This window comes from Silene latifolia, chromosome 10 (genome assembly GCF_048544455.1).
Source record: "Silene latifolia isolate original U9 population chromosome 10, ASM4854445v1, whole genome shotgun sequence".
NCBI classification, from domain to species: domain Eukaryota; kingdom Viridiplantae; phylum Streptophyta; class Magnoliopsida; order Caryophyllales; family Caryophyllaceae; genus Silene; species Silene latifolia.
Genome location: NC_133535.1, coordinates 63,918,484 through 63,936,992, shown reverse-complemented (window position 1 = coordinate 63,936,992; position 18,509 = coordinate 63,918,484). Strand labels below are relative to the sequence as shown.

The following is an 18,509-nucleotide window of genomic DNA, read 5'->3' as shown; positions in this document are numbered from 1 at the left end:
AACCTCAAGAAAACAAAGTGTTTGTGTCTTTGAGGTGTCTTCTTAGAAAGTCAATTTATTTCTAAGAGACAGAGTGGGAGAAATTTTGAACTTGACGAAGTTCAAGAGCCACAAACCGAGATAGAGACGCAAGAAGATGTTCCTTCGTCGTCTAACGCGGTTGTACCTCCTCCACTAAGAAGGACGGGCCGAGTCATTCGCCATCCCGATCGATATGTGGGACTTATCGAAGAAGATGGAACGCTCGATGTGTTGCTTATGGAAAGTGATGAGCCCGCCACCTACAAGGCCGCAATCTCTAGTCCTAATTCCACCTTATGGCTTGAAGCCATGAAGTCCGAAATGGATTCTATGCTTGAAAACCGAGTTTGGGACTTGGTAGATTTGCCTAAAGGGGCAAGACCCCTTCAATGCAAATGGATATTCAAAGTCAAGAATGGCATAGAAGGACATGACGATGTCTACAAAGCTAGGCTAGTGGCAAAAGGATTTACCCAAGTCCAAGGTCTCCATTATGATGAGACCTTCGCCCCCGTAGCCATGCTAAGATCCATACGGATTTTGTTAGCGATCGCCGCATTTCATGATTATGAAATTTGGCAAATGGATGTCAAAACCGCTTTTCTAAATGGGCATTTAGAAGAGGAGGTGTACATGATACAACCCGAAAGTTTTGTTGATTCTAAAAATCCTAACAAAGTGTGCAAACTTAAGAGATCCATTTATGGTCTTAAGCAAGCATCAAGAAGTTGGAATCATCGATTTAATGATGTGATAAAGGAAAATGGTTTCACTCGAAATGTTGAGGAACCATGTTTATACATGAAATTTAGTGGGAGCAATGTTGTGTTCCTAATTTTGTATGTCGATGACATACTACTCATTGGAAATGATATTCCAATGTTGTCTTCTGTTAAGAAGTGGTTAGGTAACCACTTCCAAATGAAGGATTTAGGAGAGGCACAACGCATATTAGGTATCCGGATCTATAGAGATAGATCCAAGAGGATATTGGCACTAAGTCAAGAGTCTTATGTTGATAAGATTCTTCGACGATTCAACATGGACAAATCCAAAAGGGGTTTGGTACCTATGGTAACCGGAACGATATTGAGCAAGACTCAATGTCCCTCCGAACCCCATGATGTTGAACGCATGAAGTTGATCCCTTACGCTTCATTTGTTGGATCAATCATGTATGCCATGATATGCACACGTCTCGATGTCTCGTATGCCTTGAGCATGACGAGTAGATATCAAGGAAATCCGGTGAGAGTCGGATTGATTGTCAAGAACATCCTTAAGTACTTGAGAAGAACTAAGGACTCTATCCTTGTGTTTGGAGGAGACACAGAGTTGCGTGTTAATGGATACACGGACTCAAGTTTTCAAACAGATAGAGATGACATGAAATCACAAGTTGGTTTCGTGTTTATGCTCAATGGTGGTGCCGTAAGCTGGAGAAGCTTCAAGGAAGTCAGAATCATGATTCAACAACGGAGGTGAGTACATAGCAAAGATCGAAGCTCGCCAAGGAAGCTATGTGGATCAAGCAATTCACGGAAGGTCTAAAAGTAGTACCTACCGCCAATGATCCCATCACTCTCTATTGTGATAATAGTGGGACGATCTTCCAAGCTAAGGAGCCAAAGTCTAGTAATAGATCTAGACATGTACTTAGAAAATATCATGTAATAAGAGATTTCATTGAAAGAAAGGAAATTGCGATTTGTAAGGTTGGGACGGATGACAACATAGCCGATCCGCTCACCAAGCCTTTATCGCAGGCTAAGCATGATGGGCATGTTGCGTCCATGGGACTTAAACGTGTACCAAATTTTTGTTAGATTTTGAAATGAAATAAAAGTGTTGTTTTTGTTCATGTTCATAATCGCATTTGTTTTTTATCCTTAATTTATACTTTGTTACATCCAAACGGGTTGTAGAGACAATTGAACCCCGTTAAAGTGAACATGGATTAACATTGTTTTGCCCATAGTTACTTATATGAGGTGACGTCTCGAAGTGACTAGAGTGTGAGGCGATTGATGGCAAGTTCAAGTGCCATACAGTCATGTGAGATGACTAGTCGATCACATAGGCAGACTGTTGGGAACATTTTGTCGGGCCTAATGACCGCTTATAGAGTTCTGGCAAATTTATATAGCCTGGTCGTGGCGAGAGCTACTATAGTGTTCTAATGAGTCGATTCTTTTTACTAGAGACTATTCGCCTAAGATGGCACAGTTTCAGATTAACTTTGATTTTTGTTACTACGACCTTCGTAAATGGGGTCAAATGGGCATATTTTGGGTTATGATGGCTGTGGCTAGTCGAAGGGAATGAGTGCGATAGGAATTGTCCACCCCTAGTCGGGGTTATAACAATATCTCGGGGCCACTCGAGGAGCAATGAACTGGAAATGCGTGGCCACGCTCGGAAGGTATCCGAGTGGATAAATCCGGTCAATCGTTATTCTCCGGATCGAGGAAACCACTCTCGATATGATCACTTGCAAGTACGACCTGAAAGACACCTTGCATTGAGTGGGAGATAGTAATAGGACAAGAGAATTGGTGACGCACACTTGTCGAGGACAAGTGGGAGATTGTTGGGAAATGTGTCCTCAACAATAATGCGATCACATGATTTAAATATCATTATTAAATCTCATTTTAAAGAATACAATTGGGAAGTAATTTTGTTACTGTCAACTGGTCAACATATATCGGTAATGATTGGCTGACTAGAGTTTGACATTACTGTCGTGTGACGGTGGTGATCAGTTGACCCCCTAGGTCATACCTAAAGGGCAACACTTTTAATTGATTATTTAATTGATCGTATAACGTTGCGAGTTAATTAAATTACTTGAAAATTGACGGACGATTTTTGGAAGTAAAATTTACGTATCAAATTGAAATGTGATTAAATGAGATACGGTCTGAGTAATTAAATTGTATAATTACTCGGATGAAATAAATTGTTTAATGTAACAATTAAAATGAATGAATTATTATAAATTCAATCAGTTGAAATTTATAAATGGTAAAATATTTTGGCACAAGTAATTATGAAATTACTAAGTCGATTTTTGTATGTGACGTATTTTTATTAATACGTTGATTTTTAATATGTTAAAAAATACATAACACATTTATGTCACATATGACATGTGACACATTGACAATTGACAAAAATAATATGCGATCCATATTATGTAAAGTGCCGAAAAAAATTGGGGAGCATTAAGCTAGTTAATTGTTTTATTTAGTTGATAAAACATAATAATGAAAAAAGCAAGTCTAGGCATGCAAGCCTATTGTTCCTTGTGAAGAACAATTTTTCCATGCATTGGCTCCCCAATAGCTCTCCTCTTACACGGTTTTTGGGAAGAAAAACTATCATTGTTTTTCTATAATTTTTACCTAATAATATACTAAGTGTAGTGTATTATTTTCATTATAATATCATCATCCAAAATCAAGTTCTAGAGAGAAGAAAAATCCTCCTCATCTTCTCTCATAAAACCGAAATAATATAAGTGTTTTATAAATTTTTGGTTCAATTTTCTACCTAGATTAATATTATACTAGCTCAAATAATATTAATTAGATTAAGAGAAAGCCTTGGGTATAATACATAGGGAGAGATCTTACACTTAGATCTTTATTCTTTCATAAGGAAAGCTCAAGAACAAAAGAAAAGGAGATTTCTTTTGTGCCCTTTAAATCCGAAATACCCATTGTAAGAACATGATTTCTTCTCTTTGTTATTTTGTTTGCATGCATAAAATCCGTAATTAATTTTATGACAAATTATTTAGACATATAAGAGTATGTTAATATGTATATGAATCTACATTTCCTTCAATTTGTATTGGTTGTTTTACGACTTTGTAACCTTTAAATGACCAAAGTTTAGATGTTGGTTGTAATGGCCTTTAAATTCCCTTTATTTTAATATGTATACTATCTTTTTTTTACCGTGTCCTGAAAAAATTGGAGTGTCGTGTCCCATGTCCGTGTCGTGTCCGTGTCCGTGTCCGTGTCCGTTTTGGTGCAACCTAGCCTGTGGTTATGTTTACACTTTGAATGGTGGACTAGTAAGTTGGAGAAGTTCCAAACAAGGCATTGTTGTTGATTTAGTAATTCGTCACAAGACGGTGCTTCGTAGCAAAAATGGTTAGAAGATTGGTTGACGGGCGTCCTTTGATATGGTCTTTGTGCTCGCTGGATGTTTTGGTCCGTCGCCGAATGTGTGACCGTAGAGTTCCATCACCAAGGTGTAGGAGTTCATTCTCCTTCGGATGCAGGCTATTGCAATGGTCTACAATCCACATTTCTGTAGATACCTCATTTCTGCACCTCCCGCAAACCACCCGGTGATGATTGGGCCGCATGTTTGGTATACGGAACGATTTGTGACAGTTCATAAATTTATCATCAAGTGATCGCTCAAAAATTTGTGTCTACCTGTTAATTGTCATCTACGTGCCGATACGGTCGTTTTGGCAGTAATTAGAATACATTTGGAGTCCGGGTCAAAAACCCGTCTTCATTTTCTAAAACTGAGTCAGAATGTTTTGGAATGTTCCGGATATTTCTATTCCATATTTTCCAATCTTTTGATCTTTAGTAAAATATCTCCCGTAATATTCACACAAAAAATTAAGGAAATGAGATTAATCCGCTATTTCATAATAGAAACGCGAAAATCTTTCTTCCGCAGGAAGAAACCACTGAGGAAAGGACGCAGCAGGTTCTGCGCCTCTTCCAAGGGACGCAGTGCCTGCTGCGCCTCTTCCTCAGTCCTTTTCTGCGTATTTTCCGTATTTTTTCGAGATTCATTTCCAAAGTTTCTCCGAAAACCCTACTTCCTCCGTGTGATTAGTATAAATAGAGACCTTCGGTCTCACATATTTCTCACGCGAGTGTCCGCCCTTCTCTTCTCCCTTTGCATTCTAGACCACGTTCTTACTTTTTGGCGTCTACGTGCTTGAACTTTCGACCACGTAAGCTCGGATCCTTCTGAGTACCAGCCTCGTTTTGCATGACCGACCAATTTGACCAACTCCACATCAATCAACATTAATCAATCTTATTCGTTTTCCTCCTAGAGGGCACTTTCGTCTACATTCGAGTCGAGTATCACTAAACGTTAACTTAGTTCATCTCGTTTCGTCAAACATGTAAGTCTGAGGGTGTATAATCCTTCTTTAATTATTGTTCTTTATTTTTGTAATCAATATTGTAAGATTTATGTCGAAAGTACGCTTAAAACCGATTTGTAAAACCTTGTTTTAAAAACCCTTTTTTACGGATTATCAGAAGACAACCGTCGAGAAAGGACGCAGCAACTGCTGCGCCTCTTCGAAGGGACGCAGTACTGCTGCGCCTCTTCGTGAGGCTGCCGCAGTTCCTGCTTCCTTTCTTCTTCCTTCGTCTTTTGTTCGTCTGATTGCTTTTGCTTTGTCTTCGATTGTTCATCGTTTCATTAACGTAATAATTTCTAGTATGATAATTCTAACATGTAAATCTTTATTATTTAATTCATCATTAAAATCCCGACTTAAATCCCTTATAATCCATATTTGCGGGCTTTCGTCATTAAGTCAATTCGGGTTTCTAGAGGTTCGATTTACCCATATTGAATCTCTGGAATTCATCCTTGATTTATTTGCATCTGTTATTTACCGTCACCATCGTTAATTCATCATTAATAATCTGTTTAGTCTAATTAATTTGATTAGTTTGTTAATTTGTAATTAATTCATTAATCTTGTAAATAATTCGTTCTAATTAGTTCCATTCATGTTTTATCGTTTTTATGACCTCATTCACATGTAAATAATATGTTAATCACTTTCATCCGAGTCAATTATTCATTAATCAAGCATTAAATTTACCAATAAACATTAACGAGTTGCGGTTCCGGCTTCACAGCCAGAACTCAACCAGAAAGACGACAGCACGATCATCTGCGCCTCTTCAAGGGACGCACTTTTTTGCGCTTTGCTTCCGTTGATTTCGTCCTGAATTTCCGTTTCTGCTTTGACCTAGTTTATTAATTACGTATTTAATTAACTATTATCCGTATTATCGCCAATAATCTGTTTGTTAATTTATTTATTCTTTCTTTTCTAAAACCATCCGTTTTAAATGTATTTTCGACATAAATCAATAAATCCGATGTAATTATTTTAATTTTCCTTTATTGTTTTATTATTGTATTTCTTTTATTGCATTGTTTGTATGCTCTCACATGCAATTAACCTAAATTCCTACCTCGACATTATTGCATGTTAAATTTCGTGTTAACCGACTTAGTATTAATTCTCACATGCTAGGATTAATCTAATGGATGTTGCATTGCATGTATATAATCGACAACATATCGAGTATAGAAAATTTCCCTAATCATTAGTAGAGGCCGCTATCGAGGCGGGCGGGATTAGGTGTTCGATCAAAAGAGCTTCCTAATACGTACCCTCACCCCTTACTCCAGATCTCTGTGAACATCCGTGTTCATTGACATCCACGAGAGTCATTCTAGACATAGAATGCTAAGGGTAACGAGTGCTTAGTGTTCAAGTCATTACTTTGTGTCTTGACATGACACGAGGTATTCGAACGGTTTCCAATTTTCCACAATAAATTGGTGGAGACTCCACAAATGCAAACAAACCAAGAGTGAAAAGCTTGCTTCGCTTTTCGCCCCCGTGGGCCCGCGTCCACACTTTCCTTTCTATGCTCTTGTGGCGTAAGTACACTTGGTCCTTGCCTCTCCGCAACTCACATGTATCGACGATTTTCTGAAGACGCTAGTTGTGTGCAAGATGTTGATAACAATGCTTGCGACTTCTATTTCGTACTTCACCAACTTGATTCTACTATCTGGCATTATCTTTCGCTAGTGTTAGGCGTTTGGTTCAAACATTAGGTATGGAATGGAATGGATTCTAACTCCAAGGGGGTATGGAGTTAGAACCCCATACACGTTTAAAGTTGTTTGGTTCAATCCGGGTATGAGAATAATAATGTGTTGGGTGAAATAGAGTTGGAAACTTGAGGAGATAGATGGGTATGGGATTCCAAGGGGTTGGAATGAAGTTAGAATCCATCGGGTATCTAACTCCATTCCAAAATGCTCCAACCAAACATTAAAATGGCCTGAATCCATTCCAATCCATTCCAAAAGCTCCAATCAAACACCCTTAGTTTGTTGTGATCTTAAATTACGAATGTATTAAGAGCTTAGTATGCCATTGCATCTTTTTCCCTCGGTCAAAAAAAAAAAAAAAGTTAAGTTAAAAAGGTTAGGTCTTTTCGGTGCCGTCACAAACAAGAATTTGTGTTTAATTATTTAGATCTTCAAATATCAACATCAATCATAGTAAAATTGATGAATGGAGATAGAGGGCAGCAGCCGAAGATGCGAGCAAGTAGTTGGTAGAATCCAGAGTTTGCCCCACTCTCGTGTCACCGAATCGTGCAAAAATACTCTGCTCCGTCTTGTTAACTCTGAACTCAACTTTCTCTCTCGCCTTTCTCTCTCTCCTCGACCCTTCAGGTTCCTTCAACTTTATTTATAACGTCTTTATTTCAATCATTTATTTACCTTTTTATTTTAATCAATGTTAATCCGCCAGTCAGTTGCTTCTAATGATAATGATCAGAAAGACGGAAACAGAACACAGTTGCTTAGCAATGCATTATCATCAACCATGTACACTTGGATTCTATTATATGTGCCGCTCTTTGTTCGTCCAATCATTAGTTCTTCCTTAGATTGTCGCCCTATATTTCATTGAAACAAATACTCCCTCCGTCCCAATCATTTGTATGCTTTTGATTAAAACAAATGTATTTCATAAAGTACGGAGTAATAAAAAGAACATGACTAAATGTTTGTAATTCTTTGTGAACTTCAGCTGCAACATTGGATATATCGAGGCTCTCGTTCACTTACTTGAACAACCATATATAACCAAAGTCTCACGTGTGTGTAAGTCTATCTCTTTGTCATTGGGAGCTAGCCGTGGTGAGAGTAGCGCTATTCACATTGACATCGTATGCAGTCTAAACAATAGTCCTGCTTGGTTTGTTGTATCTCATCGAAACCCCAAGTATATTACTTGGGATACGACTGGCAGAAATAAGGGTTTCAAATTCCGTATCCAACAAATACTTCATGCTGCTCAATATTCTCAGGCATTGAAGCCTGCCTTCATTTTTCTTTTCTTCGCAAACGGACTTGAGACTGCTGTTCTAAATAAGCTGCTAAAGGATTTTGGCTTCAAAGAGTTCAAGTTTGAACATGAATGGACCGATGTTGTGGCTAAGTCATATCAAGGGGCTTCTACTTTGGTATTGAACATCCACCAGAGTCTAAAGTCATGTCATGGCACAGACTATGTAATGAAGCCGCTTTCTACTGATTCTCATAATAAAGAGCTCTCAGAAACTTGCACAAAGGTGGGTTCAGGATTCTCATTTCAATCTTTGATTCTAAAGATGAAAGAATGGTTAGTTGAGGTGATAAGTTCAGAGTCTGGGATAAGAGAGGACCTCTTTAAAGATGATGATGACTTACTGAACTTTGATACAACAGCCTTGATTGCTCTTATATCAGGCATAAGCAATGGTGGTGCAGAAAAGCTTTTGAGGACACCCGAGAACGAGTTGAGGCAGCAGTTTAAGAGTAATACAGAGTTTGTAATTTCACAGGTATTCTTGGAATCATCTATACTTTTTACTAAGCCGGTCATATTTTAATGTTAATGAATGCATAGTTGGGGATGGATCTCCAATTCTCATTGCTTTTATTGTTTCTATCGCACTCAATGTGTATTTAAATTATGAGCCAATAAATGTGTCTCTCGTGTTTTGAGTTTAAAAAGAATACTTTAAAACATCAAGGAACGTGATTACATGAGATGCCCTCACAACAACAACAACAAAGCCTTGGTAGCAAACTATTTGGGTACGATAACATGAATCATCATATCTATAAGGTAAAAAAACAAGGTTAAGTTGGAGAGAAGAGAAAAGAAGATAATACCCCGTTCATCTAAAAATAGCTTCTTAGTTGTGTTTTACACAAAACTAAATATTTATAGTATAATTATGAAAAGTAGTGAGACGCGGTAAAATAAAGAGAAGAGAGAGGAGATTATATTGTGTCAACTCAAAAAGGAAAGTAAAAGTTATTCTGAGGAGGGAGTAAAGCTACACTTGGAAAATAGGCCATTCAGTCATTATGTTCGGATTTAGGGTCGGGTTAAATTAGATCAGTGTCATTAGGGGAGTGTTAGCATTGATTTCGGTTCAAATTAGTTAAGCTTCATTTCAATCAGTCACCCTTGTCAGATAATAGAAACGACTCCGGTAAAGATTTATAATCGTTTACAAGTATGTTATAGTTGAAACTTGAATCAAGAGTGAATGATTCAACTTATACAGTGAGAATGCGACTATGGGAAAATTAGTCTCTTTATTTGTTAGATCAAAGTTCAATTAAGAATCCGTTTAGTTTGGAAATCAGTTGTGTTTGTGTTCTTTTCTGGTACACCAATTTGGTACAATATTGATTAGACCCAGACCGTGTAAGGTTTGAAGTGTAATATCGATTACTCACTACAAGTCCTCTGATCAGATATCATATCAGATAGTTCAGATAAGGTTTTCTGATTCGGAAATGTTTTTCCAGGCCAATATAAAACGAAAAAAGATGAGTGAGAAACAAAGTGTGAAGGGTATAAAGAAGAATGAGGGGGTTCCTTTTAACAAGAGCTGAGTAATAGATTTTAATAGGCCCTTTCTTTCGAATTACTGTAATAGATTGTTTTCCATTATAAAATAAGGTCGAACTTGGGATGAGATAAGGATAAACAAATAAGGGAAAAAAATGAATGCTGGTAAATTGGTAATGGACAAGCACCGTGGCAGCTTTGGCTTGTTCACATTATTGAGAGCTTATTCACCTTATTGTTGTTGTTACCACCAAGGGTGATCGAGGCTATTGTGGCACTGAGACGAGGCGAGATTGAGGTGTACCGTTTAAGCAAATGGCAAATTTTTCAAAGTTCCACGAACAGTAGTTGCCTCTTATTGTTGATTGGTTTCCCTTTTTAAACGTGTGATATTGCAAGCTATTTAGCGGTCAAGTGCTATGTTCCCGCTTTAATTTCATTTTATCAGGAAAGAGGTCTTCAAGTCCTGGCGATGTGTTAAGAGCCTTCATTATTTCTTCCTAGCCTTGTAATTCCAATATGGCTCAACGTTAGAATAAAGCCAAATTGAGGTGGTTGCCATCATGATGCAGATTGCAGAGCAATAAACATCATAAATTAAGGAAAGTATCTTGATTCCAAAAAAAAAAAAAGAATTTATCTTTTACTGCCTGATAGGTTTATGCCCATGAGTTTTGTATCCCCTTCTTTTTGCCATTGGACGTTCCAATCAAATTCATCATAACACTCATAATGATCAACTTTACGAAGATCCATCCGGAAGATCGTAGCATTGGTCCTGATAAGCCTCAGTTTATTGCCTCTTCTTCGGAAATAAAGCCAACCCCCTAAACTCGTTCTAAAAATATATGATTTTGATTCTTTTCTGTTTGAGCTTATATGTACTCTAGCTTTGGTTTGTGTAGTACTCCTTAATTGAGTAATTTATTTTCATTGTAGTATATATCATCTTGTTTACGAACAAGTTGCAAATAATATCGAAAAAATTCGTGCACATGTCTGAAACTCTGAACCTAGCCTGCCCTGCCGGATTTCCTAATCCCTACTAATTGTGAATCAGTTCGAGAATGTTTTTTCATAGTGCTTGCTTAAAATCTATATATAAGATACTCTGTTACGTGGGTATCGGAATTGGAGGACACACACACACACACACACACACACACACACACACACACACACATATATATATATCAATGTACTTGTTAAGTCTTTCAGGTGACATAAGTAAAAATGCATTTCTTCAATAGGATTGTTGTACTGATCTGGACTCTTTTAAAACGAGATTTTTCTAAGCATATGTTTTCTGATCCAGGCAAAGTCAGAAATCGATAGGCCTATTCATGATGAACTAAGCTGTTTCTTATCCGGAAGGAAGGGGATTGTGTGCAAAACTGTCCATTCTGAATTTAGGGACATTGTTTCTATGTGCGGAGGGCATACTGAGAAGATGAGAGCTAATCAGTTGATGAAACTCCTCAAGTAAGTTATTGATTTTCCTATCCTCATGTGCAAATAATTTTTGTTTCTTGAAGAAATATTGGTCACAAAGTAATCTTCTAAATGTTACTCCGTTCATCTCGTCTATATGTTGTCCCATATGACTTTGAAAGCAAATGACATCGACCATGACCCATATTATCTCAAAATACCCCCAAACTAAATTAATAAAAAACATTTATATGAAATTAGCTGTTTTGGCCGATAACATGTGATAGTTATACACTGTATCTCTACATATGGAGAAATTAGTTTTTAGTGGTCATCAGTTGACTGTCGAAGTCAAATGGAGACAACAAACATTGGAGTTGAGGTAGTATAAATTTTCCCTTGGTTTTAGCTTTACTTACTTTATTGGAGTGTGCTAACTAGGGATGTTAGATGTGCACTGTTAGAAGTTGCAATTTGTGTACGAAGTGGTGTTTAAAGCTATCCATTATATGTACTCTAAGGTCAAACGTCGTCTTGATTCCGCTGGTTTAGTTGCTTAGGCCTTCTGTTCTCTATTTGGTAAAGATAAAAATAGTTGTACTAAAATTTCTTCTCTACTGCTTTAGTGATCTAATTACCTAATTTGTTTAAATAGTGTACTACTCTATACTTGGTCCCCTCTTTTCCTTATTTTTTGTCCAAAAGCTAAGGTAAACAAATGATCTGGACAGAGGGAACAATATGCTATCTGAAGCATACTATGCAGTTAGTCTTGTAAATAATGTTAGAAGTACACCAACAATTCATGCTGAAGAATTACTTCTGCTTCAATGATCTAATTACCTAATTTGTTCAAATAGTGTACTACTTTATACTTGGTCGCCTCTTACTTCTTAATTTTTGTGCCAAAAGCAAAGGTAAACAAATGATCAGGATAGAGAGAACAATATACTATCCTGAAGCATACTATGCACTTAGCTTGCAAATCATGTAAGATGTGCACATGCTACTGTTTCACTTCCCAGCAAGCACGAGCAATTAAGGATCACTGTAGCAGTATCGTGTTGGAACACCTAACCCAACTCAAAAATTTCCTTGTGGTTGTCAACCCAATTACTTAAATGAGTTACAGCATTTTAATCTTAAACCGCTAATTTCATATGATGTTGTGTCGTGTTTTCAAGCCAGATTAATGATTAATGATTGTAGCTTATAGTCTTAAAAACCTTATCACCTCTCATGAGCGATTATATGTCTTTGCAGTTCCTACAACTAGAAGAGTTCCTTAGCACTCTATTAGCTATTTCCATCCTTAGACCTGCTTTGGTGATTTTAATGTCACCCTCAGTTAAAATTAGAGGATAAGTAAGACTCTTGCTAGCCAAGTGGAGGCAAGAATAGCAAATTGTATTGATCAGATCCGCAATGTTGAGGTTTCTCATATTCTCTTCTTTTTCTTATTCAGTTATTCGTCCACCTCATTTTCCACTAATTTTTCCATCTACCCTCCCCAATTCATAATTACATCTATGGAACAATGGGGGTTCCCTAATAATATTAGTTCACATAAAAAAAATTGGGAACCTCTCCTAAAAACAGTGGAGCGTCAAAAAATGGGGAGGTGTGTGCAACAAGGAGGTTCCCCATTTGATGAGAGAGAGAGAGCATATAGGGAGGTAATTTTTTGCCATTGTGGATGCTCGTGGACTTGGGCGATTATATATTTGGACTAATAAGTAAAGAGAACGTTATAGTATATGCGCAAAAATGGTGAAAATGGATGAAATTAAACAAAGCCATAGTGTGACGGTCCTCACACTTTGACCCCGTAAAGTTTAGCTTTTGAACATTGTTATTGCCAAGTCAGCCAAAAGCCCTTGATAATTTGCATGTTTCCAATGAGTTGTTATTTCAACACGTACAATGGAGTGCTATACAACATATTTCTGTCAAGAGTTTTCTATTATACATAGTTATGTTCATACTTTATCCACTATCTTTACCCCGAAAAGAAAAGTTACCCATACACCAAAAAAAACTAAATCTCTCCATGTAATCTACTAACTTGTGTCCAGATAATCTGGATAGGGTCCCTGTGTTTACAATTTTCATCATTGGAGACCCCACATTTGAAATCCGTACAAGGATCTGGCGCCTGCACCCAAAAATGATAGTCTGCAATATTTTCAGTTGAAGCATGTGGTGCATAAGCCTTGGGGTGTGTAGTTTAGTGTGTCCCACATATTTTAAGGCGTAAATCGAATTAAAATTATGTAGGTACTTATGGAGGGTCAATGGACCATAAGAAAATGATATGGAAAATTTGGGATGGTTTTTATTCTTCCTAAAAAGGATGCAATCAAGGAAATCCTTAGTTGGAACAAATGTCTCTTTCTGTAATGGATCTGGGAATTGGAGAAAGGATAGCGAGATCTATAAAGTGCTTGGTACTCAGTGTGCAACCATTTGAAATGTGCAAACTGCTAGACCTGTCAAAAGTAACCCGACCCGAGACCTGAAATTGGCCCGAACTACGTCACCCGAATGTGACTCGAAACCCGAATTGACCTGAAATCCGAATTGACCCGAGCTTTCTTGATCCGTAATTGACCGGACTGGAAGATGACCCGATCCAAAACCACCCAACGCAAAAATGATTTGACAAAACATAACTCTAATTGAAGCGAAAAGACTTGAAATGACTTTTTAGCCTTTATTCATTGACCCGAAAATGACCCAACCCGAATTAACTCGACCCGCTTGGTCCGAAAATGACCCAACCAACATATCAAAACGGACCCGAAACCCGAAATGACCCGTCCCGAATTAACCCGAAAAAAATGAGTTAACCGGAAAGGACCCGACCCGACCCCAACCCAATTGACCCGTTTGCCAAGTTTACAAAGTACTGGGTATGCATGACCGCATGAGTGGGAAGCATGTATTGGATGTTAGGATTAAGGCCGTGTTCTTTTGGACTTCATTTCAGTTCAGTTCAGCTCTATTCAGTTCAGCTTCATTCAGTTCAGTTTAGCTTTTCTCTTCACAAATTAACTCTTACTTAAGTTCAGTTTAGCTCCCTTCAATTTAGTTCAGCTCCATTAAGTTCAGTTCAGAACACGGCCTAATTGATTGATAAAAAACGGCGATGTTACCATTGGTTGAATGGTCAGCTCAAGATGTCTATGGCATATTAGTTCTTAAAGACAGGAAAAGCCTGTTATGTACTGGAATGCAAATTTAAATGGGAGCACATATGCATTCTCAGGCATGCCGTATCACAGTGCTAGCAATAAAGAATGCATTGGCCACAGCGGCAAAAATCCAGATGTGAGGCTCTTCCCAACAGGAGCTGTCTATACGTTGGAGACCAGGAACACTTGTTCTTCGTTTGTCCCCTATCTGATGCAATATGGGGAGAGATTTTCAGGTGGCAAAGAATGACAGTAACCTCTAGTTTGCCTCGTGGATATTTGCGTTGGTTTTTTTAGATGTTGCTGGGTAAACATTTCATGAAAAGGCAAGAGGAGATGTTCTCTATTGGTATTTATATATGGAATTTGGAGGGAAGAAACCTCGGGATTTTCCAGGACAAGAAGAGAAACCTCAAGTTATTACACTTATCATTCAATTTTCAAGTCATTGTTCGACCTTTAGTTTAAGGATGATGGAGATGACGCCATAGTTCGGAGCTTAATTGAATATTATATGTACTGTTAGTAGTTAAGGATTTCATAAGTGGTTGGTGCATACTATAATTTGCTGCCGTCTTGGTAAACATTGAGGAATACAACTTCTAATCTTTTTGGGAAAAGAATATTATAATTTCATAATGATCTATTATGAGGGGAATATAGAAGGAATATTATTTTAGAACGGATCTTGAGTACTCTAATTTTCTGTACAAAGATTGACACATTGAAATATTTTCATGCACAGTTATATCCAAAAATAATATCAGTCCCATGCCAGACCGATTTAAGTCTTCTACAAGTAATACGAGTACTTATAAATCTACAAAAACCGTCTCAAATTAAGTAAAAGTGTTAACTTGGTTTGCTCATGTTTACTCCTTTCTGCTGCAACATGGGTTAGCTTTCCGCCTCTGTTTCTAAACATGGTACTGTAGCTTTCCGGGACGGTCAATTTTGATATGTGCTTATTCAAGACAAACTTCTATACGGAGTTTGCTTAGAAATTATTGTATGCACACCTTTGTTGCTACTGAGGCTTTTAGCTATTGCCGGTTTAATTAGCAATTTTGAGATAAATGTTTAGGAGTAGAAGTTGAAACTTCTGGAACTCACATGAATCTGTTTGGGAATTCCAAGTCTCTCGCAAGTCTCTTATATCAAAGCAGAATGCATCACCGTTTCTTCTGTTTTGAAGAAGGTATGGTGTATACCAAAACAAAGACCTGGTAGGTAATCTTGTTGTGCGAAAACAAGGAAATCGAAGAATGCATTTCTCTTTTGTAGTCTTGCTTTAAAGGCTCCGAGTGTTGGGCCGTGAAACATTGTCACATTCAAAAGATGAGTGTGGCGGAAATGCGCATGTTGAGGTGGATGTGCGGACATACAAGGAAAGATCGGTTAAGGAATGAGGTGATTAGGGAAAAGGTAGAGACTTGGAGAACAGAAAAAGTCCCTAGAGGCAGAGGAAGACCGAGACAGACATGGTTGAGAGTGATAGAGCACGATATGAGAGTTCTGGGGCTTGAGGAGAGTATGGTGACGGAGAGGGCACAATGGAGGGAAATGATACATGTGGATTTTTAGTATTTGATGTTTTTTGACAGATTTAGTGTTTTTTTATTTAATTTAAAGAAATTAAATTATTCATTCTTCTCTCCTTTATTACATTTTTTTACCAACCACTTTCTTATAGATTTTACCTAGTTCATTCCGGATCCTTAACTCTATTTCGGTTTTTAAAAATCGTTTTTAATCTATTCTCTCGATTTAAATTTTAAGTTTTTATAAAAGAAAGACGGAATTCGATTTAAAAACCCCTAAGTTTACCTTGACTTTCCATTACATTTTCGTTCTTCCTTTTTGTTTTTCATCTTCCCTTTTTTTATTCGCATTTTGAGGCGTGCGTTCACCCATGGACGGTTTGAAAGGATGATTCATGTCAGCCGACCCCAAATCATTTTGGGATTAAGGCTCTGATGTTGTTGTTGTTGTTGTTGTTGTTGTTGTTGTTGTAGTCTTGCTTTAAAGGTTTCGGTGGGTAACATAATTGAGATGGTGAGAGTACCACATCATGCTTTATGAGTACTCCCCTGGCCCGTGGATAAAAGCCTTGTTTGGTTTGCACAAAAACCGAGGCTAGTAAGATGTGGATAAAGATGAAAGATGTGAGGTTACAGGCCTTGATAGCAACAAACTACATTTCAAAAAAAGAAAAAAAAGGGAAGATTAAAGGATGTTTTTTCAGGGACACTTCAAATCGAAACTTGGAAACTTCTTATGTATAGGCATGATTGTGTTTCAAGTTATCATCATAGAATAAGTAGTAGTACCTAGACCATGTTCCTTGCAACATTAATGCGGTCAATATCGCCGTAATGCAAAATTATGTGTTTAGGGATTTATCTTTAAATTAATGGTGTTATGACTTCTGTAGGATTGTCCCTGATAACCCTTCAACGCGGATGATATCTCTCCCAACAACCAGGAAGCTCGCCTTGAAGAACAAAGTTGCTTTTGGAACTGGAGATTACTATGGTGCTCCAACTTTGACGGCAAACATGGGATTTGTGAGAGCCATCTCTCAAACTGGAATGCCTCTCTTTACTATTGAACATCGCTCACGAGCACTTATCGGTGAATAAGTCATAATGTCCATAATTGTGTTTTTGTAACACATTGTCGGCAACAAATTGTAGGGATGTTCGGAGGGCCAACAACTGCTGTTAAATCTAATTTATGGAAAACACTTTCTTCCTCTCCATTGTGTTTCGAGTAATTTTATGATGGTTGTGAGTTATGACACTCTAGTACTCTGCCTTAGAGGAGTGGGCCGATCTCGTAATCGTGGTGCATCACACAATAAGTCAATAACATTCATTTGTAAAAAAATATTCTGTATTCCAAATGAGATTATTGGCTATATAATTTTAAATTTCCCCTCACACCTTTAATCTGTTGGTTAAATTAGAGGGAGCTTCTCCAAATGTTTCATTCTCCACTCATAAGCATCCAAGCCTTCCCTGGTTTGTGTTCCTGTATATTAAAAAAAGTTCTTTATTTTGGTGAAAGTCTTTATAAGTAAATACCAGGTTGAAAGCCCGTGCGTTGCAACGAAGTAATTTACCAATGCGGATCCCCTGTCCCATTTTGTGTTCCATTTTATGTCCCATCACTTCTCCTAATGACACATAAGCAATTAATTATACATTATTGCCATATCTATCATTTAAAGTGTGACGTGTCAAGATATTAAGGTAATGAGACATAAAAGTGGGACAGGTAATCCTACGTCTAATGATTTGTTCATATATTATCATATAAATTACATATACGGACTAATGTTTTATTTGTACGAATTTAAAAGGTTATATGGTTTTAATGTTTACATCCTACGTCTAATCATTTGTTTACATATCATCATATAAATTACATATATAGACTAATGTTTTATTTGTACAGACTTAAAAGCTCTCTTTTACAATACTTAAGAGACTCAAAAGATTTTGGGTTACTTAAGTTCCAAGGATGACTCCTATTTATAATCATAGAATCACCCCTGTCTTATGGTAATTTTTCGATGATGGACAATTCGACTATTTATATGTAGTATACTAGTATAAATATTTACGTGATTAATATTTGTATGTTATTGTTGATTCGTTGTAACTCTAGCTTGTTATTACCAACCATTTATTGATTATGCGATAAAAACAAATAAGTACTTTTTGCCAAGCTTAAGAATATCAGGAAGCAGTTTATTGAGTTCCACAAAAGTAACTACTCTGGATTAAACAAGAGAGTTAAACAGGCATAGAAAGATTTGGAGATATGTCAAAAACAGGTTCAGCTGAATCCTTTGGATCCTTACTATCTTGCATAAGAAAAAGGATCTTTTAGAGGTGTATTGGAAATTAAGGAAAACTGAAAGAAGTAGTTTATTACAAAGGGCTAAGGTGCAAAATATAAACAGCAAGTCTCCCTTGTGACGAATATATTCGTTACACGCTTGCGACGGGTCAAGTAAGCTTTTACAAGCTATTTCTTTGCTAGAGTAGCAGCCACCAAGCACCAAAGCATCATAGGGAAGATACAAGGCAAGGAGGGTACTACTAGAGAAGGGATTGCTGAGG

General features: G+C 37.3%; 1 protein-coding gene across 1 annotated transcript; it reads left to right on the top strand.

Moving 5' to 3' along the window:
- The first annotated feature begins 7,261 nt into the window (after nt 1–7,261).
- On the top strand, nt 7,262–17,321 carry LOC141605658 (uncharacterized). The gene is made up of 4 exons (XM_074424534.1): nt 7,262–7,572; nt 7,934–8,729; nt 11,070–11,236; nt 16,814–17,321. Exons 1-4 carry the CDS (start codon nt 7,409–7,411, stop codon nt 17,019–17,021), a joined length of 1,335 nt encoding a protein of 444 aa, XP_074280635.1. The 5' UTR covers nt 7,262–7,408; the 3' UTR covers nt 17,022–17,321.
- The last annotated feature ends 1,188 nt before the right edge of the window (nt 17,322–18,509 follow it).

What these genes read in the sequence shown, in the direction of transcription:
- LOC141605658 (XM_074424534.1), top strand. Translation starts at nt 7,409, where the DNA reads ATGGAGATAGAGGGCAGCAGCCGAAGATGCGAGCAAGTAGTTGGTAGA. An exon ending in CTCTCTCCTCGACCCTTCAG is followed by an intron (nt 7,573 to 7,933) that starts GTTCCTTCAACT and finishes TGTGAACTTCAG; the next exon opens with CTGCAACATTGGATATATCG. An exon ending in CAGTTGATGAAACTCCTCAA is followed by an intron (nt 11,237 to 16,813) that starts GTAAGTTATTGA and finishes TGACTTCTGTAG; the next exon opens with GATTGTCCCTGATAACCCTT.